Genomic DNA, 23,963 nt, shown 5'->3' on the forward strand with positions numbered 1-23,963 from the left:
TCAAAGGATTTAGGTTAACCCACTGAGTAGTGCTTAGGTTGGGCTGTCGGCCCAAGTAGCCCATGCTAACTGTCTCATCTCCTCCATGGAGAAGACAACACAGAACAGGGATTTCTTAGAGCTGACGTGCCGAGCAGAGAGCTGAGAGGAGTTGCTGAGTACGAGGCCTTACCCTAAACCCCTCTCTCTGTTTTGGGGCTGAGTACCTCATGCTGTGCCATTCAGGGTTCACTGCTCTGACCTGGGTGACAGGAGCGTCTCCTCTTATGTCATATAGCTTAGTAGTTGGAGGCTGTGGGAGAAAAGCAGTTTACTGTCAAGTATATCAAGAGTCATTGATGCAGAGATTAATGATCTCATCTTGGTCAGGAAATCTCCCACTCTTCTCTAGGCTAGAGAAGTGTGTTTCAATTGCCCATGTCAAATGCAGCAGTGTGGACTGGCTGGCTGGAACATTGTTTCTCTTCCAGCCCAGATCGGGCTGTGACTTGGCAATGAGGGCTTTCTCTAATTGCAGAGGAAGGTACAGTTAATAAAAAAATAAACTTTCCAAGACCTCAAGTGGATACTTTTTAGTTTACTTCAGTTCAACCCCAGGTTCTCATTTTTACATGGCACTTGCGTCTCTCATCATAAAGAGCCCTTCTTATGCTAAAGGTGTGAAACCTTTGGATTTCAGACCATCTTTCTCCCTCCCCTGTGTTTTCCCCCCTCGGCTGCCTGTGTAGTAGCATTGCTGCCTGATTTCTTGCTCTTCAAAGAGAACAGTGCTGTCCCACACAATGAAATCATCTCTGGCTGCCTCGTGAGCGCTGTGGACTTCGAGCCAGGCATAATGCCTTTTCTGACATATGAGTCTCATTAATTGGGTTAACAAGATGCTATCTGCACTCGATACTTACGTAAATATAACCTGCTTGCAAAGATCTCAGTGGCACCTGATACATCACACTGCCTTTACATCTATCAAGAGGTCCACTGCAGGAGTCACTTCCAAAAGCAGGTTGTGTTCTCGGTCCCATGGGTCCCTTTATAAGCCATAAGAAATGCTGGTGGTCAAGGCCAACCATTCAGATGTCTTTAAAGTGTCCCACTGGTGACCAAAAATCTCTTTGTCAAGATGACAAATGGCTTGCACATACCCTGTTCACCTTAGAGCTTTGCTCTAATGTCAGCTCCATTTACTTGACAGAAACAGGTATTTTTTTACTTCCAGCAGTGCAAATAGGGCAGGGGAAAAGAAGGAGGGAAGGGAACATAGGCAGAGGAAAAATCTGCTTGTATGGCTTCTATCCAATGTATTATTATAGTTGAGATTTACAAGCTTTGGACATAACAGAATCTGTTTGTTTTTACATGTGCAAAACAGAAAGAAGGGAATTTGCTTTTCAGAAGTGAGAACTGTTCCTGCAGGGCTACGATCATGCAAAAATATGTTTTAACCACTGGATTTTTCAAGCAGAAAGTGGTTGTGCAATACTATTTTCTTATTTTGGACAGCAAACTTCTTTCCAGAGCAACATTCAAAAATAACTGTTTAATTAACTGTGGGTCTACCCAGTACATAGGGCACTGTGCATGTGTCTGCGCTGAAGAGCTCAGCTCAAACCTCTGAACTCATGTGGGTGGTTTCATTGACTGCAGTGGTATTGTCATGTGGCTAAGTGATCACTGCTATGAATGAGGGCTGCTACATCTCACCCAAAAGCAGCGAGGGCCAGGCCACAAAATATGGTCAAAGTCAGCTCAAGGACTGTGAAAGTGACTTTGACAGCTTTGGCTTTTAGTTTTCTCTCAATGACTTCCACATTGCTTTTGCTTAGTTCACAAGTCAAAATACGCTTTTTCTCCTAGTAGCTACAGTGTTGGCTGAAGTTTTGAAAGTCACAGTCTAACTTAATTTGCCGGTTGATCGCAACAAAGGAAAGCTTATTCCACCTTCCTTCTTTGCATCTGATGGAAGCTTTGCATCCATCAGAAGTTTGAGCAGATATGAAGTAGAAACACATAGAAATGAGATGTGTCAAATAAAACATCATTGTGGCATAATTTTTTCTGGCTAAATTCTCCCATGACCTTGAGCCTTCTCTTGCTGGCACCAGCTAGATGAAGCCTGCTTGAGGATGACTGCTGCCACGAGCTGTCCATCAGCTAGGATTCCTGGCTGCCCCTCCAAGATTTTACTAGCACGGAGCAGTTGCAGCAAAAAGGAGTGAGCCCCTGTGAGTTGAAGGTGGCATTAAAAGACCGTGAAAGCTCTTGCCCCCTTCAAGGAGTCCTGCCTGAAATGCTCTTGGTCCTTGCCTCTTCCCACTCTTCTCTACAGAAACTGACAAGCTGGGGGCTGCCCCTTCTCTCTGCAGACCACCATGAATAACCTCCTGTTTTTTTTCTAATACCACTGTGTAGCACAGGCAAGATCACGTAAAAAAACAAATGTGGGGTCAGTGCTTAGTTTTCTTGCAAGTTCATTAAAACAGCAGTGTCTGGAGGCCTCTTGCCTAAATAATTTTATAATAGAAAACAGACTCTTGTTGCTCTCTTTCGGGCTACTATTTTTATTTGGTTGTTGTTCCTCAAGTGTTTTGGTCCTATTTCAAAACTTGCTCCAATTAAATGAAGAGGGGATTTTTTTGGTGCTTTCCAGTTTAAAAGCTGTGCTACTACTGCAAAACTTCTAGGAGTCCTCTGGATTATGAAAACTAGGATTGACAGGGATTTTTCTGATGAAATAACATTAAAAAAACCAATGTGTAGATTAAAAATTTGGAAGAAAATAGAAAACCCTCCCCCTTCCCTCCCCCAGCTGAGATCTCCTGTTGCTACTTCTGGCATGCATCACATCTTTGAGGATACAGTATCATGAGAAAACTGTCACTTGGTGATGTATTAGGGTAATATATCATGAGAGCATCGTTTCTTTAGAGGATATGGGCATTAAAAGACATGATTCTGGCCAGACAGAGCAGCAGGGGACCTTGCTTTTTTTTCTTCCCTTTTCTTTAATCTAGCCCTGGTTTTGTGTTCTACAGAAGTGAGTTTCTTCATGGGATATGACTTGTTGCAGAGTGAGTTAGGAGGCCCATTGGGCTTTTTAAACTCTTTAAGAAGTACATGGCCTCAAGGGCTGCTTTGTTCAAAGTTTTTAGAACAGGCTCAAGCCCAAAAGTCGAGCATTTGCTACTGCCTAAATCTCTAGTGTAAGGGTTGATTAAGCAGACTTCAGACAGAAAAGGCAATAAAGATGCAATGACAGGTAACTATTGTTTGGATAATATATTTGTAGATTTAGCCTATCAAAATGTGATGAAATTATATTTATAAAGAAACAGTCAATGCACCTCTTTTAAGTAAATGTCAAATGAAGTTTTAATTCACATCAGTAGAAGAAAAATTGCTGTTGGTCAGTATTCAGTCTGTAATAGAAGATATAGTTATCTCATCCAAAAATAGGGTTTCTGAACTGATGGACTCAGGTTTTGATGTACTCTTTTTTATTGTTTTCATGTTTGTTTTTTTCTCTCATTGGCAATGTCTGCCAGGAAGTAAGCTGAACACAGTCTATAGGACCAGGATGGCGGTAGTTAAGAAACAAAAGCAGAGTATTTTTAGGACAGTTTTTTGATGGGACTGAGTTAATTTTTGCGATGGGACAGAATGTGACACTGTGGCTTGATCTAAAACTTGTCGAATTCAAATGATTTAATAATTTATTTTAAACCTTTGGCACAATCTGCTTTACCGTCTATGAAATCAGCTTCATAATTCATCAGTGCCATCTTCAATGGTTTTTTGGGCTAGAATTTACTTAGAGTGTTTTCAGACTAATTTGGCTCGGGGATGATATGAGCAAACTTCTACTTCTCCAGGCCATCCTATGGCACTTAAGGGGGGGTCAGCAGAGCAGCATGCTCCAGGAGCTAATACACCCGGGACAGCGATGCTGTCTTCATCTGCTGACTTCAGCTGTGTGTGGGTGGCCTCTGGATCAAACTAAGGTAGTGGAAGATTTTAGGGCTCTTAGCTGCTCATCTATTCTCTGGGAGAATGAACTTTGCTGCATCAGCTTCAGTCAGGGTAAACCAGGCTAGGCTGGACCACGCTTTCAAGGTCACTCAACTAGCTCAAAATGAATTGGGCAGTGATCATCTGAAAAGTTTTGCTGGCTGATCTGAGTGACTGGGAACATCCAGCAAGGGGTAGATTGTAAGCTCATAGGGTTGCGTCAGTGAGCTGTAACCTTTTCCAGCAGTACAGATACAGGTTTGCACCCTGAGCTTCAAATTGACAGGTATTGCCTGTCACTACTGTTTTCTTAGGTATTGGCATCAGATTTAGGTGACTGATAATTAATACTAATTCTTTATTGACAAGTAGAAAAAACTTTAATTTGGTTTTTGTTTGTTTAAAAACGTATTTAAAATTCACAGAAAAAGCTGTGAATTTTAAATGCACGCATCTTGTGAAATGCAAAAGTGTGGTCTCCCACAAGAAGCCCAGTGCATACCCCTTCTCTGAAACCTGGCTCCTAGATTACTAAAGGTAGTTTTTTGGACTACAGTACAAACTGGTGGGAACCTGTGAAGACTGTGTCTCTTATTGCTAGAAGACCATCACGCTATTCTGTTGACAGGTAAAGAGTTTTGCCTTTAACAGCTGAAGAACTGTAATCCAAAGTAGCACTTGGAGGTTGACATGGAGGCAGGGAGACTGAGAGCTAAGCAGTCTGGATCCTGCTCTGGCCTTCCCGCTGACTTAATCTGCAATTATGGTCATTTTGTCTGGCTGCGTCTACTTTGTTGATAAGCTCACTGGTGCAGGGATGTACTCCTTGCATGTGCTTACATGACATCTGATGTAATGGGACCCTGATCTCAGCTGCAGCTTTAGCAGTTGCATTAATGCAAACAAATACAAGAGGATGAAAGCACTTTCTTTTCACCATATAGTAGTGCAGCGGGCTGCTGTCAGGGAGTGTCGGGATTGCAGCGGGCCACCGAGGTCACTTTCCTCATGCTGGTGAATGTCATTAAGCACAGTGGAAAAAAAAAAAAAAATCTGTTCAGTCTATAACGGGTTGTGAGTGATGTGTCCTGAATGACTTGCACATACTCATGTCTTCCTTACAGCAGTGGGGAATACCCGTTTGCAGTGAAATTCAGTGTCATCTTTCAGCAGCATCATTTTAATCATCTTTCCTAGGAAGCGGGGAGAGCTCGAACCATAAAGGGGGTGGTTGATGCTGGCTGAGCACCACTGCGGGGACACCTGCAGCCTCCTCCCTGCTCACCCTCAGAATGGCCAGAGAAGCTAAAGAGATTACAGGGATGAGAAGATAAAATGGAGGCTACTGAGTGCTCTGCTCAAAAAAGGAAAGAGAGACTCTGTGGACTGAACTGGCATATTTTGTTCCTCACAAAATACCGTCATTTGCATCTAATGCAATTCATGCTGAACTCACAGTCATGTTGTGCCACAGGCAAGGACCTAATGCTGAAAGTACTGAAGCATATGTTTGGCTTCACTCCAGTGAGTTGTCCCATTGAAATTGAAGACACTCTTAAAATAATAGGACTTTTCTCTCTGTGGGGTGAAGCATATGCCTTGGTGTTTGTAGGTGTATGTGGGTAAACAGAGAGAACTGTATCATTTTACAGAGAAGAGACATTGTTTCATAGGGAAATATTTTTTCCACCTGGAATTTAAAAACACACCTAGTGTGCTAAATCGTTTTTGTTATTGTACCACAAAATTTATTTTTGAGAAGGGAAAAAAAACCCCAACAGATAATTGGAGGGGAACAAGGGAAACGAGACCTTTTTCTCATCTCCCTTGACAGTGGTTCAAAATGTCTACAAACATCTCTCCTTGGGGAGTGGTGTATCCTCCCTGAAGCCAAATTGTGCGGCTCTTGCTCAGGCAGAGAAATGTTCATGGAAGACAGCAGTCCCACAGTATTAGCAAGGATTGCTTGCTTGTATCAACTCCGCCAGTTAAAGGGAAGTTTGTAAATCGGACCTGAGACAGCAAGTTCCAGGCAGGAGTGCCAAAGAAGCAAGGGTACTATTTTCAGAAAGCGCCTCAGGATTTGTCTAGACCATGAGTTATGCACGTGTCTAAGCCTGTTCTCAAGTACAAGTTGGCCCAACATCGGGGTTGTCTGCACGTAAGCCTAGGTGCAGGCACATGCTTGGGAGCCGGGTGCTCCCAAGCTTTGCTGAGGGACAAAGCCTGTGGCCAGTGCTGGCCCAAACCTTTGCTCCTGTGGCCTGCGTGGCCTGAGTGTGGCTCCGTGCACTTGAGTGCACTTGTTTCATTAATTTTAAATGGCTTTTTATTCTCCTAAGGTCATATCTGCATATTTGAAAGCTGCATCCCAAATTCCCCGGGGGTAACTTTTGCCATTGTTTGAAAATTGTTGTTGTTTTGGCGGATGATCCCACAAGCTTCTCCTGGCAGAAACTTAAGGACACTCTGAACAACTTGGTAAGGAGTCCTATCAGAGTTACTAGTGGGACTGTGATGAAGAATGGTAAAAAATGAATGTTTTCAGGATTAGCCATTAATGGTAGTTCATATTTCTACCTAATCTGCCTCTGTTGCTTTTATTATTTTTCTCTCCACAGCCTTTTTCAGTTAAAGGAAAGTTTAAGCTACATTTTTCCTATTCGATATAAATAGTTAATAACCTCAGGATATCAGAAATGCAATGCGAGCCTCCTAAAAGCATTTTCAATACATAAAAAGGAAAAGAAAAAAAAAGAAAAAAACAACAGACTCTCAGCATGGAAATCTAGCCCCCTGAGAACCCGCATCTGCAAGGACTTCAGCAGCCAGCTGTGACAGCACAACAGTGGGCTCAGGGTACCACTGATGGAGGCACTCCTTGGTACAGCCCTGAAGAAACGAAGTGGACTCAGAGGTTTTTTGTCCTCTTCCAAGCTAAATCTAGGTTGAAAAGAGCCATCCTCCTGGTGGCTGCTGTGAGCCGGCAGGAACCCAGTGGGGAACCCTGTAGAAAGTTGGCTGCGGCTTCCAAGCTGTGGTTTGGCACACATCCTCTCCAAGACCTCTGCCAAATATTCAGATTTCTTTTTAGTGTTTTTTTTTCTTTTTCTTTTCATGTTGGCATTTTATTTAACTATACCACATGAGTTTAAGGCCATTAGTTTGATATACTTTGTCACCAGAATGGGCTATTTTGTGTGGAGTTCTTTGATGGAAGGTAAAAATACGAGGTGTATGTAGAAGGTGAACAAATTGTGTTGAGAGGAGGTTGTAATAAAGGTAACGTGAAGCAGTAACACTGGTATTAGGTCTGGTTAGTGTATCTCTCCTGTATGGGAATTTGACATCACCTTTGCATGCCAAGTGAAAGAGACCTTTGGGTTCCACTGGCAAAGCATGGGAGAGGGGAGAAACATGGGCACCCAACAAAACTTTCTGATCTTTCCCCAAAAGCATTAAAACATGCGTTCTGCAAGAGTCAGGCTTGGTGAGCACAGGAGAGGAGTCTGGGATGATCCTCCAGCACTTCTCTAAATTTTCCTTTCTGAGGGAGTCTGGGATTCTAGTGTGAACCCTTTGCCGAGCTGAGCACTGACCGGGGAGTTGCGTCAGCTCTGGCAGCATTGTTCTGGATCAGCCTGACCTCTTTTAAAAAAATACGTATTTTTCCAACACTAACAAAAACCTTAGCTGAGGTTCTCTCCCTTTCTGTGTGTGTGCCTGAGCACTAAATTAAAAAAAACAAAAAATCACAGATGTGAATCTATAAACCGTCTGTTTAAAATAACTATTGTTCAGGACTATAATTAAAAGTTATTTATTATGAATCTTGGGATCCTATTATGGATTTGACTGACTCCCAGGTTTCTGATTTAGCAAACGGTTTATGTATTTATGAGCCATGTGTCTCTTCCGCACTTCTCGGTGCCAGAGTGCATGTCCTTTAAACAAAAGGAAAAAAATCCCCTACCCTCCCATAACTGTTGGCTTCTGAATGTTGCCGTCTAAGAAGTTTTCTCTTAAGAACAGCAAAAATCAAAGTATCTGAGAGCTTTCAACAACTCCAGAGACGCTGTTGACAACACAGATGGAGGTTTGGTTATACAGCTCTCTTGCATGCAGCTACTTAGCGACTTTTTAAATGTATGGCTGGGACAAGTAATGAAATGTTATGATTACTGGGGGTGGGAGGGGACATATTTGGAAGGAAAGGATTTGTTGCTAAAGTCCATTTGCTCTCGCCCTCCGCTTTGCCCTTGTGAAATGGGAGGGAAGGAAGCAGCAGAATTGAAAGAAGCAGATGAACAGTAGACATTAAGAGCAGTGTTTTGGGTGACAGGGTGAAGGAAAAAAAAAAGCTCCCAATGACAATTGCTCTTTATCTTTGTACTTTTACACCCAATGGACCTAGGAGATCTGCACTGGATAATGCCTGACTGCAGTAGACTAAACAATGATTTACCAGCCCTGTTTTATCTGCTGCTGTCCTATGATTGATCAGCATGGTACATTAACCCTTTTCTCCACATCTGCTGGCCTAGTTTTCCACAACATGCAGCACTGAGATAAAACAACAGGATTTTTGGAAGAATACTGGGATTAAATCCGGTCCTAGAAGCAGCAAGAGGCACTTGGATGCACTTCCCCAGAGCTATGCTCATCTCTTCGTAGTACAAGAGGGATTTTGCTGTGAAGACTACGCCGGGCAGTGTGTTGCAATTGTGGCTCTACCATAAGTTTGTTCAGCAAAAAGCCCCTAAAGGAGTGGTGGGGGCTGCAGCCCTGAGCGATGCTGTACCTCGCACCCTGGAAGAGCGGCCCAGCCCCGATGGCAGGGAGTTAGGCACCTCGGGGTGGCATCTGAAACAGCCACTTTCGGAGCCGTCTGGGGCTTGCCTGTAGTACCAGCTAGAGAGGAGGAACATGACCTTTGCAAATCCCACCCCGCTTAAGTGCTTAGCTGCCCTTCTCATGCTGGCAAAGATTGGCTCTATATACCTGGGATACACAGACCTGTCCCTGCAGGCAGGAGAATGCAGCTTGTCCTCCAAGGGACAGAGCTGTTCTTGCTCTTTTCTTTAAAAAAAAAAGCAAAAAAAAAAGCAGGGGGACGGTGGTGAATGTGGCACCTCCTGCCCACCTTTTAGCACCGTGCTGTAACAACTCATCTTTGAGATGGTGATCCAGGGTCGGTGCCCTCCACGTCCAGAGGCAATTCAAAGATTCATCTCCTGCTTTCCCCACAAGCATCTTCACTGTCAGGACTGGTGGCTTTTGGAAGCACGAGGAACAAGCCCCTCTTCTGCTCAAGCTGGGCCACTGAGCAGCAAGTAGTTCAAGGTCTAGTGGGATAGAAAAAGGAAATATGAATCTGTAGCCTACTGCTTAAGACACCTTCCAAAGGGGAAGGACCTTTCAGTTCCCGTCGCTGCACTGTGGGCAGCTAACGTTCTTTACGTGGAACATCTGCTTAATGTAAAACAGCCCTTGGCACCAGGATATGAACCCCAAAATCTTCCCTCCCAGAAAACCTCCTGCTGATAAGATGTACACCCTGGCTCAGTTTTGCTTTCTCTTTCCAGTTACTTCCATCCTCGCCTGTAATGCAGGTACTGAGTTTGGGGTTGACCCACCAGCATTGCTGGTGATAAGGGAAGAAGAGCAAGATCCAAATTTGGCAGCTCCCCCCGGGTTGGCTCAATGGTACCAAACTCATCACTGGCAGAGAAGATTTCTGATTTAAGTGGTGTGGGGCAAACAGGAGGCTTTTACTTGCGAACAGTAACTAGCAAGTATCTCCTGTTTGAAATATGTGTGTTAGGGTCATCCTTAGGAACATTTTGCATTGCCAACAAGAAACAACCGCGTCAGGATGTACCTGAGGGCAGAGGGAGGCAGCCAGTGCTCAGGGGAGAGGGCGAGAAGCTGCCTGGGGAAGCTGGGCTGCATGAGACATTTTTCCCCAGGAGTCCCCAGGGAATCAGGGGACAAAAAAAATACGGAGCTGTGTTTTACTTCTCATCCCTTTTGCTGCAATCCGTGATAATAATCTCTTCCTTTGAAGAGGGAGTCCAATGGGTAGGTGCCTGCCAGACCCCCTGATGTGCGACAGCATGCAGGAGAAATGTTCCATTTGTAGCCCCCTGATGTGGGTCCAGCCCAGCTAGGTTGGCCCAGAAGGGCACCATGCATCTCGCAGAGGTCCACGATGCATGTTGCAGCTGGGTAAATGATGCTCTCCAAAGGAACGTACTCTAAACTGGATTTTGCCCTTCCTTCAAACCCACTTTCCCACAGATAAAGGTAATGGGGCCGCTAGGCTTATTAAATCTTCCCTTGAGCAAACTCTCATTAAAGAGAATCAGATCTTAGCAGAACCCCTTAAAATACAGACTATTTGTAGCTGATTTGGTAAACTTGATTCTGCTGCCTTTCAACAGGCTTTATGGAGGCAAAGTCAGGGAGCACTATGTTCACGTAAAAGGAACCAAGATTTCACCCTGTGCTCTAAAAAGAAGCTGTTGAGCCAGCGGCACTGCCATGCCATGGCTGCCTTGTGCCAGTCCAGAGCTACAAACCTGCCATAAGTTCAGCTTAACTTGCCAGTTAAATTGCATTTATGGCTGCTTTGCAATGCTGGAGTGATGCAAAGCAGCCAGCATGTAGCAGTGACTAGCGGTGGGTGACATGGCTTTTTACAGTAGTCGTTTGTGTCACTGCAGCTGGGCTTTAGGGCCTGATTCTCATTTCCTGATTTCACACTGGCTTGGTGAGAGTGAGTCCTCGCTTACACTGATAAGATTGAAGTGCCTTTATAGCTCCCATCAGATCAGGCAGTGACTTTGAAGAAAATAAACCTCTGACTTTAGACAAAGAGCTGGAGTATGATGAAAGTTGTGTGTTATCCTTCACAGGCACCTTGAATAAGGCCACAGGGAGCAAAAGGGAAAGACTGGAAAGAACAGCTTCTTTTCCTTAAGTTTTATGATTTACATTTTTCTAGCCCTTTGATTTTTTGGTCTCTAATTAAGTCATAAGATTGGGTGAGGTGGGTCCTTGCATCTACGAGAGGGCCACCTGTGTCACTTAATGAACTGAGGTACTAATTATAGGTGGAGGTGACGTCAGAGGGCTACTTTCAGTCAGGAATTTCAAGTAGCAAAATTTTACTGAAAGAAATGCCCAAAGTATTTGTTTTCTGCACTTTTTTAAAGGCAGGGATAACTAGAAGGTTGACACCACAGGGGCAAGGCAGGCTATAAATAGAATATTTCTCCTGTCTGCTGTCACACGTCCTCTATTGACATTCATCAATGTGCTCTTTGGCCTTGGCCATTGCTGGCTTTTTGCCATAGAAAGATGACGCTATCATGTACAGTGATTCCACCTGCTTGTGGTGTTTCGTTGATTCTCAGCATCTTAGGGAGAAAGATGAATTACGGTAGTCTCTTTTCCAGTATAGTACATAGTAAACTCTTTTGAAGGACCTCTGGGTAGCTAGGTAATACCGCTAGCTAAAAATTACTTTCAGCAGTGACAGAGAGTTTTGTTTTCTCTGAGGTCACCACCTCTTCCTCAGCCGTCTGTCCTTTTGTCACCATGAGAAATGATTCTTGAGCTGTGCGGTTCATGGAGCAGCACCTCAAGACCCCGAGGATATTTTAACAAGCGCATCATGTAGCTACTTGTTGATTTAAGTGGATTTCTTCAGTGGGGCATGTTTTCTGTACTGTGATGGGTAGCGGTCATGAATTACTGCCTAAGTGGAGTTTAAACACCATTTACTTGGGCTCCTGGATAATTCAGAGACTGTTTTCTACTGCGTTCCTTCAAGGGGAAAAAGATGTTTTGAATCACAAAGACCTCTCCTGAAGCGAAAAAGCAGATTGCTAGCCTCGCATTTTATTTTCTGAATTGCAAGAAATGGTAGCCGTAGATTTGGCTTGCTTGCAATAGCTTTTGTATAATTTTTTTTTTTTCTTTTTTCCAGAATAAGGAAGTGACCTGCAAAAGGGAGAAGTGTCCGATGCTCTCCAAGGACTGTGCTCTCGTCATTAAACAGAGGGGAGCTTGCTGTGAGCGTTGCAAAGGTGCAGTTCCCTTCCTGTTGTTTCCCTCTTTTTAAAATGTTATCAGTTCATATTTATGTTGCCAGAGATAGGACAAAGTTGGGAGCTTCTCAGCTGGGACTTGGCTGTCACCAGAGGCTAGAAAAGGGTGGTAACCATAATTAAAATAAATACATTTACAGAGCTGGTGGAGATGCAAAAATTCACATTCTCATCTTGTAATTATTAGTTCTTGTGCAGTGACAGTCCTTTAGAAATACATATTTATTGTACTTCATTGGTATGTTGTCAGTCTTTTGAGAGATATCTCCTGTTCTAACTTTATCAGAAATATTTTAGGTCACCATCAATCTGCTAGTAGTCACCAGTCAATAGGAATTCCTTAAACTTTTTGTGTGGTTGGACAGAATATGAATAATGCTCCTGAGTAATAAAGAGCAGAGTAATTATCCATGACTACTTCTACTTCTTCTCATAGTAGAAACAAACCAACCAAATTCTATTCATTTTACTAAATATTTCCTGATTTAAATAACAATATTGTGGATGTTTTTATTAATGCCAAAATGGGCAACAATCTGAACATTATACATTTATTTATTGACCAACACAGCTTCCAAGCTCTTTAGAATGAGATAATTATCAAATATAAAAAAATTAATAAATTAATTGTATAAGCATGCATGGCATGTTACTACCATGCTTATCCACATGAAAAATGTGTAAGTAGATGAGGTTGAAAACTAGTCTTTTTTTAATGCAGTAAGTAATATGCTTTAAACCACTAATTTTGCTGAGGGACTGCTGATGTAATCAATGAGGTGGAGAATGTCAGATTCAGACAGCTTTACTTTTCTTTATTTTTCGCTGTTGTTTAATTCCCCAGTGGTAATAGAGTGGTTTTGAGAGGGAGACAGGATAGGATAAATTGTTGGGAAATGCAAGCATTATTGCCTTCCCAGAGGAAATACAAATGCAGGAAAAAGGATTATGCTGAAATTCAGATCGAAGAGACATATGATGGATATGTGTTTTTCCTGGATGGTTGCAGAGGTGTGCTAGCTGCTGTGCTCATGATTTGCTTCTGTGCTGCAACTTTGGAATAGGTTTGGCAAGCCCCAATTCAAAGATTTATCTAGAATTCTGACACTTAAAAGAAAAGGAAATGAACTGGAAAAAAAAATTAGAGCATTACTAAAACAGTAAGAATTTGTAGTTACAGTTTTTACATAAATTAAATGTAATTGATTTCTTTTGTCAAATTGTGTTTAGTGTCAGCTTTATAGCAAAAGATTCCTAAGTGTTGGTTTGATTAGGCTGGAGGTTGATTTTTCATTTCCTTAATGGGATGTGTCATTGGTCAATGGTCTGAAAATTTTATATACATACATATGCATATATGCATGCATGCATACAAAATGATTCTACACTAAAAGAAAATTAATGTTTCAAAGTTGAGGATACAGATATTATTTTAATATGTTATTTTAATTCAGACTCCTTGTAAGTTTTTCGGTTTATCCTGAACTGGGGTGAGCACCTACAGAACATTATTAATAGGATTAAGCCTGGCATCTGCAAATTGGTATGCCTGACATCTCTAATGGGAAAATTAATAGAAATGGTTCAAAAATAGAATTAGGAGGCACATGGATATTTGCAATATAAGGGGGAAGAGTTATGTCTTACAAAGATGTTAGAGTCCTTTGAATGTTTCAATAAGTATATGGACAGAGAGATCCAACTAATAGGCATCCAACAAGATCCCTCACCAAAAGCTACTGAAGAAACTAAGCAGCCCTGAGTTTGTAGAGAAACTCTTCTCATCAACAAATAACTAACAGGTGGTGACAATGAATGGTTATTTTTGTAATGGAAAAAGGTTACCAGCAGATCCTTGCAAATATCTTAGACTTGTCAACATGCTCAGAAATGATCTAGAAAAGGAGTGAACAGGGATAGAAAGTTTGCTGATGATAAACTGATCTCTTTAGCATAGTAAAGGAGGAGGGCTGCCTGCGAGCAGTTGCAGGAGGTTCTTAGGACACCGAACAACTGATGACAAAATGGCAAAGGAAGTTAACGTGGATGGGAGTAAATGGGTGCACAAGGGACAGAACAGTCCTAACTTTACAAATACAATACTGGGCTCTGAGTTGACAATTACTGATTAACAACTGTTTCTCAATGTTACAAAAGATACTTCTGTGGCAGGATCAGCTCAAACCCCAGTAGCTCTCCAAAGGGAAAGTTGGATGTTGGGTTTATTAGGAGAGGAGCAGGGTACAAACCAAAATGTCCAGTTATCCCTCTGTGTGAGCCTGTTGTGTGCTCACTGTGGGAATACCAGGTAGGCTGCTTATTCTTGCTCCTCTGGAGGCTAAAGTATAGCTGTGGAGCTTGCCCTGTGTTTTTTATTTTCCTCTGGGTGTCTGTTATTGGCTGCTATCAGAGATAGGATACTTGGCTAGAAGGATGTATGGTCTGATCTAAGATGGCACTTCCTATGCGCTTAAGATGAAAGAACAGCTTTAAATTTCAGAATTAAAAAAAAAAAAAAAAAAAAAAAAAAAAGGCTCTTGAGGGCTTAATTTTCAAAGTAAATGTGAAATTTCTGAATAAGTTTTTCTGCTCTTTCTGAAAGGTAAATCAAAATATACACCCGTATAACTATAGCAGTCCTGACACCACACATTTTCACCAGGTTATTCTGGTGCCATGGGAAGAGAGGCTGGTGGAGCCATCTCTGCCCCCGGGGAGGCTGCTTGCTCTCCTGCTGCTCTGAACGCTGCTGAAGCTCCTGCTCTGTTCTGTTCAAAATCTGAAATGAGTGTCCCATGTGCAGTATTTGGGGAATCAAGGGTGCAAACACCAGCCTGGCTGCGTAGCACTTCAGCTGCTCCCTTTGGTGTCCCAGCAGCTCCCCAGCACTCCCTGCGCGGAGTTCAGCTCCAGCCAGGACTTGGCCCTGCAGCGCTTGTTCTCAGTTACTATTTTGTCAAGCTGCCAGAGTGCCCATAGGGAATGCAAGCAGGAAAAGGAAAACAGGGATTTTTAATTTTTTTTTTTTTATTGGTTGCATTTCATCTAAACATGAACAAAATGTTACAAAGAAAAGACATCAGAACCTGGTGGCTTTTTTCTTGGCTTCATTCCCAAAGCCTAGAAAAAGCTTAATCAGGCCTTACGGTCTCTTGCCATCTCTCTTGATGGCTTCACATCCTCCTATTATCTTGTGAAGAAATGAATGAATGAATGGATGAATGGCTGCTGTCATTTGAGTCATCAGGAGGATAACATCAAGACCAAAGGGTATGTTTCCAGAACCGGCTTGTGTATGAAGGAAACTACCACTCATGAGTCATTTGTGACATTGCTGCCAGGATATTTTATTCTATTATGAGGAGTGCACAAGGACTGGGTATGTAGGCTCAGTATCCCTGACAGCAAAGAAGTAGTCTGAAACGAAGAAATACTATATGCCTGCAACGGTGCATCCAGCTGAACTCCCATGTTTAGAGCTTTGCATATAGGAGAAATGGAATTGTTGGTAGAGAATTTTTCCTGCAAATGGTTGTGTGCTGAGCATAACTCCCTTGCTTCCATTTGGGTATTTGTATGCTACTTAGATAATTTCTAGCACTTTTTTCATTTTTCTTAATAAATAAAAAAGTAAGAAACAGCAGCAAGTATAGCTTTTGCCATCAGAAAATTTACTGTGGTGGAAACAATAGGTTATCCCTCACATATTAGAAGATTTGGCTTTGCTTAAGATTTTAATACTCCAGACTAGCAATGTGTTTTAACACTATTTTTGACTTTAGGCCCTTAGGACCTTGGATAGTAAAGTCAGTGGGGCAAGGCTGTCTCTTGCTCTGTGTTTGTGCAAAGTCTAGAACAGAGAAGTGTGGGCCCATGATTATGGCCCCCTGCTGCAAGGAGAATGCAAACAACTAAGTATAATAGTGAAAATTTTCAGTGAGATTATTCTTCTGACAGATACTTACTGTAGTTTATAAAACATACTATATTCCTTTAGCATACTATTCACTTTGAAAATATTAAAAAATTAAGCCCTCTTATTACTTTAGTATAGGATAAATAGGCACTTTTCATCTCTCATTTTATTTAATATGTTTAATGAAAACATATGAGATGATTGAGATTATAGAAATAGATTTGGCAGCATTTTCTTATTTAGTTGGATGGAGACCTGTCACTTGGATATAGAGCTCTCTACACCTCTAATAATAAGTTATTTGCTCTCTGAAGAAGTGGTATTAGTGGCTCAGGGCTGCATAAAGTTTGCATTTCTAAAATTGTGCACCATAGTCTACACTCTTATCCTAAGAATCTGAATTTTCTATGGATGTGCAAAGACAAAATTAGTGGGTATTTGTTACAACAGATAAGATTTGTTCTGAAGTTTCTTTCACTTGCCATGTGCAATTTTGCTTTTTCTGCCCTTGTTAACTTTGAGAGTTACTGTGGAGTTTTTTGTTGTGTTTTTTTGTTTTTTTTTTTAAATTAATTAATGATCTTAGAGGTTCATGTGCTATGCTCCACTGATCTGGAGTCTACCAGAGAATAGAATCACAGCCCAGGCAACAGCAGTGCTAGTTCCCCTGAATATTGACTATCCAAAGCTATTGTAGTTAATTGTGCATTTCTTGGAAAGGATATCAAATATTATGGTTGAGGATTGCAGCCAATTGCAACTATTAGGGCTGGCTTGGAAAGGAAGTTAGAGGGAGGATATGAGTTTATCAGTGTTCAGCTACCCTACTAACGCCCTGCAGGAGCCATACATACACGTGGAACTTTGTTCTCGTGTGGACACCCCTAGTATGAGATACCCGATACCAGTTTGGTGCCCTGCTGTAAGACTGAACGGGGGGCCTTTGTGTGGGGCCCTGATGGGGCACTGTGACTTGCAGCCCATCCTCACATGTTTTAAGGCAAGATTTCGGACACAAGGGTGCAACCTAATACATGGATGGAGGAGGATGGGTTGGGAAGATAATTATGTATCTTCCTACTAAAATCTCTTTCACCTTCATCTGCATAATCTAGTCCTGTCATCTATCAGAGACTGGTTATGGAAAGACAGGGTTTGGGGACATAATCAAGTTTAACTTTTCTCTTGGCCTTTCAGTCTCTTCATAATGTGCTCCAGCTCTGAACCAGGAGGCCTGTTTCTTGAGGCTGGAGGTACAGGTTTGTCTCAATGTTCATTCAGTTTCTAGCTTTGTATTTCAAGTAAAGGCAGGGATTTTGAAGCAGTAACATATAGCTGCTAAGGACAGTGTCATCCAGCGTCATCATGGTGCCAGCTTTGATTACTTCTGGTTATGCCTAAGAAAAGGTCTTTGTCTCTCCATCCTTCCTTTGAGTTAAACCTCTTACAAAGGTCTTAGCACATACATTTCATCCTTTGAATATCTGGTGTATACTATCATGTACAGTAGCGCCTCAAATTTCAGATTTTCTTATTACCTTGGTTAATATAATTTTCCATTTATGTAAGAAGCTTTTAATGAAATGTCTCGTTATGTTGTCATAAATATTTTTGCCATGTCAAACATTCAGTTACCCAGACTTTTACAATCACAGAGAAGTTGTTCAAGACACTTGTATTAGAAAATAGCACAGGACCTCCGTGGTGATACGTGGATGCCTTTGTACCTTGTGTGTGGACATCGTGTCCGTGCAGCAAAGTAAAAGGAAACTGAAGACCGGGATAGAGGCTTCCCACAACATGATTAACATCTTAGGACACTTAATACTGGAATAAGAATTTCTTTTACTGTTTAACTTTCAAGCTGTAAGCTGTACTGATCATGAATGATTTTGCTGGTGTGAAGAAATTGGGTATACATAGCAAGTAATTGTGTCACCAAGCAACATCATTCATGACACCCCTTGTAACCATGAGAGGTCACAGTTCTCCAGCTGCCAGGCTTGGCAAGCACATCAAGTATGAGCTCAAGATTCAATGGTAGCTCTAACTGTATGGCATTTTGGATCACAAGGTTCTTATGGACCCTACAGAGCAACTTTTTTCCCCCTATATATATATATTTGTGAAACACAAGGCATTTGGGAAGGTGAAATTCCATTCCAGTAAGGTGCAGGGGGCAAAAACCAGCACCGGGAGGAGTTGATGTCTTTGTTTCTGCTGCTGTTTGCTCAGTGAATATAAGCTGCTTTGCATCATATGCCTGTGAACTTGCAGTCCCAGCACAGCTCACCCCCATGGCCACTTCACTCTGCTGTGTTGTATGCCCTTTAGACGGCCCCTGCGCGTCGCATCCCTCGGGTATTGTAATTGTGATGGCTCAGCTGCAAATAGGTTTGATTGTACTCAGTTACAGAGGAAAGAGTTGGATTTTCACTGTTTAGAGTTAGACTTAACAAGCATGGGAGATTTTGTATACATTTTCGTGCTTCTGTGTTGACAAATGAAGACCAGGGTTACCCAATAGGAAGTTTAATTTTCCAGTAGCTGTCAATGGCTTTACAATCATTAAGACATGTGAAAATATATTTATAATAGGTGTATGTGTGATTCACAGTTCTTTTATTTTGGCCAACAGATTTCATGCCAGGGAAATACTGCAGCACGTGCAAGTTATTGTTTTGGTTTTTTTTTTTTTTGGAGGTGGGGGTGGGGGTTTTTTTTGGCTAGAACTGGTATTTAGTGTTAGCATGCCTGGATACCTCCCTGAGGATTAATTTATCAAACACTAAATAAAACATGTCTTCTGACTGTTTTCTTTTTCCTAATGTTTATTTTCCATGCCAATAGAGAGGTTACTTTTTTTAAATAGAAAATGGAGGGAAAGCAAAAAAAAAGACTTAATAGGAGAAGAAAGATGCTGAAGAAATGAGGGATGGGGAGCCACTCTGTTGTGCACCAATCTATCACTTTCTCTTGGGAGAATAAGGAAATGACTTGTCTATAAAATTCTCATTATCCTAAAATAAGCAATAATCTCTTCTGGAATCTTATTAGGCAATGTCAAATTGAGTAATAAAGGCTTCTTTTTAATAAACTCCTGAGGACACTGGTTGAGCTTTAGCACTACTAAACTGTCTCTTACAGTCAATTTCCCTGTCTTCACGGTACTGCTCTGTGCTGGGGTGTCTGGGGAAGAAAAAAAGGTCATTTAACAATGTTATTGGATTTGGAAAGACAACTGGCTTCCTGATTGTCAACTTGTCCACATGCCAATAATAAAGTCTGCTATAATTTACCTCTTTTGTTATTCCAGTCCAATTCCATGTGAGGATGCTTGTTTTGGAATTAAATTGCTCTATTTCAAATTAAATCAGCCAAAGGTTGGTTTATTATGTTTGAAACTAAGGTGCTTAAGTAAGGCATGCACAACATCGAAAAAAAGTAGCTAAATTAGTAAAATAGAAGTGATTTAACTAGTTTATCATAATTTTTTGTGCAGAATGACTGAAGTCTAGAGGACCATTTTGCCTTGATGAGGTGACTAGAAGGTAATTAGGAGTTTCCACTGCATATACAACAATTGACCAACTTCAAAGTATTTAGTAGTTTGGTTTGATTCAGATAAGCAACTTTCAGTTTCCGTGTTTATCCAGGACTTATCTGAACTATTTGGGTTGAAGTAGGTAGTAGGAACAAAACCTACAACTAACTGAAAGTTAATATTTTACATTAATAAAACACCAGCTATTCTTAAAGGAAGAAGCAGGAAGAACTAAAAAATTAGGACACACTCCTTGACTGATATGAATCACCTTAGCTCCATTAAAATTGGAATAGACCACTGATAGTTAACTTTTGTATGTGGAATCCTAAAGCTTTTCCTTATGTGGTATATGTCATGGGATCAAATTTACCTATTAATGTTGAATATGTTACTTTTCATGTACTCAGAACATTCTCAGGTTTTTCAGGTTCCCCTCTTGAAAACTTCCTCTGTAGCCTTTTCTTTTAAAGTTTTGTTTTAAGTATGTATTCAGGCAGAATTAAGTGGCTGGCATTTAAGTGATTGTGCTAAGTTCTGATCTTTCTTGATTTATTCTTTTCTCCTGCTCTCCCTTTCAAATGGTGGATGGAGACAGTAAGTTAATGTAATAATATTTCCAAAGGGAATTAAAATGGCTTTTAGGAACTTGAAGTATGTTCCGCTGTACTCTATTGTAGAAGTTGACATCAGGGACTTTGCTGATGCCTTTGGACATGAGATATTCAGCGACTGCTACTTTCCAAGCCAAATATGGTGGACCTTTAACCATGGGCAAGCTAGAATGGCTTGACTGAGTTGGCACATGGAGCAAGGCAGGTTTCACTAAGCTGAATTTGGGTGAGGCTCATCAACTCCCATGCTACGAGCAGGTGGGCTAGGAAAGTCCGGGTATATGTTTGCAGGTGTCAGCTGAAAGATTTGTACATTGAAAGCGAGGTTCAGAAAAACTAGCTGGTATGTGGGCTTTGTTTCTTTTTTCTTTTGAAGAATGAGTGGTGGGTGCAGCTCTGGGGTGTCCAATGGGCAGAGTGTCAGGGCACACCTCCAGGCAGAGATAGGTTAAAATCTCACCTGGAGATTATAAAGCACTTCCTTTCTTGCCCACTTCAGTTTGCCTGACATTCAGCCTTCCCCCAGCTCTCACCAAGTCTGCTTGTGTTACTGGCTAACTCTCCCCTTCCTTTGTGCTCTTTTCCTCAACTGAGCATCTGCTGAAATCCAGCTCCCACCATGCCTCACATTGGTGCTTGCATGATGCTGCTCAGTCTCCCTTATTCAATCTGCTGGCCTGTGCCAAAGCTCGAGAGCAGTCTTCCTGCCTCCAGTGCTTTGGCAGACTTTTCCATCCTGGTCTCCATTTCTAAATTTCCCTTTTGCTGCCTGCAAGCTCTCCCTGCCATGGTTACTTCTGGTGTGCCATCCCCCAGTGCTGACAGCACCACATATCAGCGATGGACAAGGCTTGCAGGCAGGTGGATTTCGGCTCCCCCCTTGCTGCTTTCCTCAGGGACAATGGCTGGTGCTGCAGGGCAGAGGATTTTGTAGTGTAGCTTGGATATGCACTTCAAGTGAGAGCAGTGGTGCACGGATGCACCACCTTCATGCTTTCTCGATCAGACTAATCCCGGAACTGAAAATTTCAGTTTAAGATGCACATCTGTACGTGCAGATTACCCCGGGGTCATTAGCTTTCTTACAGAGGAAACATTTTAAATTAAAAAACATAGCTGGTGAGCAAATATGCAAGGTATTTTGCAGTTGCTAGTTTCCAACCTGGCCCTTGATTATGCACAGTGCTGAAGATAACCAGACCCATCTGGGAAAACACGGACACAGATATTTAACACAGCTCATTCCAACTTGACTGTCCAGCACATGTGTAAATTCTTTCTTGGACTGGGACCAGTATGCCAGTATGGCCTGAGCTTCTGCAAATTGAGGATGCTAAAACACGTTGAGCAGGCTCTGTTATTCATCAGTGTTTGCAGTGAGCAGTAAGTGAGACTGTGCTACAAGATTAGCTCCGTGTTTTTCAGAATGGGACTTCAAAATGCATAAGAGGAATATGGGGCTTCGTGATCCTCTCGACATGTTGGCCTGCATGTGTGAGAGCTCACACAGAACTGTATTTAAGTCGCTGAGAATCTGAGCTTTCCTTTATTATTCAAAATCGCTTCATAGGGGCTTTGCTACTTAAGAAGATGTGAGATTCAGATGTATACTTTGTACCTTTCAATATTTGTCAAAGATTAAATTATCACAGCCAGCTCTTAGACTACTGATCAACTCTTTCAAAAACATACCTTTTTCAGCTTACCCAGCTAGGTAAGTGAAATAGCTATAGCATCTGCAAATTTCTCCTGTGTTGCTCTGTATTCAGCCTGGAAAAATCTCTGAATACTGCAAATTCTGAAATACAAGTCTTTTGTTGTTTAAGATCTGAACTGGAGGAGGTTAACACATTTGTAAATGGTCTTTATATATCAGGTTTCCTTTAAATTTTGGGTTGAATTCAAAATGATTTTGTGGGGATTTTAAGTTCCTCAGCAGTTCAGAACTGTCACCCTCAAGTTTTCTTATACAGTGGGCTCAAAAATTTGCTGGTGCAGGGCTGATAACTTGCCTTTATTTTTAGAAGGCCATAAAATGTAGCCCAAAGCAGTTCAGGACAGTGCACCCTACACAGCAGAGAATGACTTAGAGTAGCTGCTGAGCTAGGGTGTGGAAAGAGAATGGTGCCGTGGCATTGTTTGACTGATTGTAGTTTTGTGCTTGGTGACTCTATGTATATGTCTGTGTTTCGGAGTCTCTGGCAGGACTCCCGTTGGTTTCATGGGCTCTTTGATCAAGCTCATTTTGAATAAAATAGACTAGGAAAAAACCCTTAGAGCAGTGAATGGAAAAATGGGCATTTTTTCCTGCAGAACATGGGGTATGTGTTGCTTCTAAAGTTTTTTTTCAGAAACACTTTAGCTCTCCAAAGAATTAATTTTTTTAATTGAAACAATTTGGCATTAATAAATTAACTCTTTTAAAACAAATATTTTATTTCCACTTAGTATGTCTTTTCTAGTTTTGTTTTTCTGGTGAGTTATTTTATTCTTTTCTTTCTGTTCGTTTTTGGTTTTACCTTTTGCAAAATACCAGAAAACAGTGAAAGAGTCGGAAGGGAAACTAGTAGGAACATGTAATAAAAAATGTGAAAATTAATGTTTGGGGTTTTTTTCCAAATGGCTCAATGAAACTTCATTTTGCACAAAAAATGCGTGCTGATCCTGTGCATGGTCAAACCAACCTATTTTCTGTTAACAAAGTTGTCATATAACACACAAAGACATATGAAGCCAAACCCTGTGGGACTCCAAAATGTCCCCACTCAGAGATTCCCCACCCCCACAGATGAGCTTGATGGCTTTTAGTTTATGTGGATGTTGATCCCTTCTGTCATGAAAGTGAAAAGATATAAAGGAGGAGCAGCTCTGCCAATGTCATTTCATCCATGCTGAGCTGTGCTGGCTGAAGAGCTTTCCCGGGGGTTTTGGTTAATGGATGAGGATAGCATGGCCAGGCTGGATGATGAGTATTTCCAGCTCTTCTCTTATCCTCTCTCCTCCCTTTCCCCCCTCCAGTGCAAGAGTGGCTGAGCAGCTCCTGTATGGACTGCAGAATAAGCACTGACATCCATTTTTAGGTAAATTGTCACAGACTTTGGTTTGTCTTGAATGGTTGTAGTTTGGCCAGTCACGCATCAGCAGCAGATGTCCAGGGCAGTGGTGCTGCCAGCCCTCCCAGGACATGATCCTTCTTGTCAGTCCCAGCTCTCAGCTTTACCTCTTCTGTTAACCCAAGGGAGAGGATGGGTCACATTTAGGACGCTGCTCTGTGATCCTCAGCAGCAGCCTCCCATGAGATCATTACGTTCAGCTGAACTGACCTGTTTCTGTCTCTTCCTCTAGATTGCAGTTTTGGAGGAAATACGTACAACAGCTCTATGAAATGGCACGTCCCTAGCAATCCCTGTGTTACATACCAGTGCCAGGTAAGGATGTCATCAGCATTGTACTAATTGAGTTGTGGGCTTTTCCCATGAAATTCTGAGCCTTTTTTTATCCAATCCAAATCACCTGAAATATTCTATACCCAAAGTACAATACGGACTTTGCATTTAACGTAGTTTAAACCCACTCAGATGTGGCCAGCTATAACCAAGCATCCAGAAGGATAGATTTTATATGACTTGAGTACCATGATACCCAAACATTGCTGAAGGAGAGGTATGCAGCCATGCCATTTCCCTTGACCTTAAAATAAATCCTCTTTATTTCAGCATGCTAAGCCTTTGTGAGATACAAATTATTATTTTAGTAATTGGACACTTTTG

At 41.7% G+C, this 23,963-nt stretch overlaps 1 protein-coding gene across 5 annotated transcripts in view; it reads left to right on the forward strand.

The window, feature by feature from the left end:
- The window catches only part of BMPER (BMP binding endothelial regulator), a 156,946-nt gene that overhangs the window by 13,577 nt on the left and 119,406 nt on the right, over nucleotides 1-23,963 (forward strand). For all 5 annotated transcript variants that reach the window (XR_003922744.2, XM_030009564.1, XM_030009565.1 and 2 more), the window contains exons 3-4: nucleotides 11,999-12,098; nucleotides 23,539-23,621. Coding sequence is in view for 4 of the 5 variants with exons in the window: in XM_030009564.1 (XP_029865424.1) it covers nucleotides 11,999-12,098; nucleotides 23,539-23,621 (183 nt within the window). In the remaining variant the exon portion in view is untranslated. The remainder of the gene's footprint in view (nucleotides 1-11,998; nucleotides 12,099-23,538; nucleotides 23,622-23,963) is intronic.

Source organism: Aquila chrysaetos, chromosome 3, assembly GCF_900496995.4.
Source record: "Aquila chrysaetos chrysaetos chromosome 3, bAquChr1.4, whole genome shotgun sequence".
NCBI lineage: Eukaryota > Metazoa > Chordata > Aves > Accipitriformes > Accipitridae > Aquila > Aquila chrysaetos.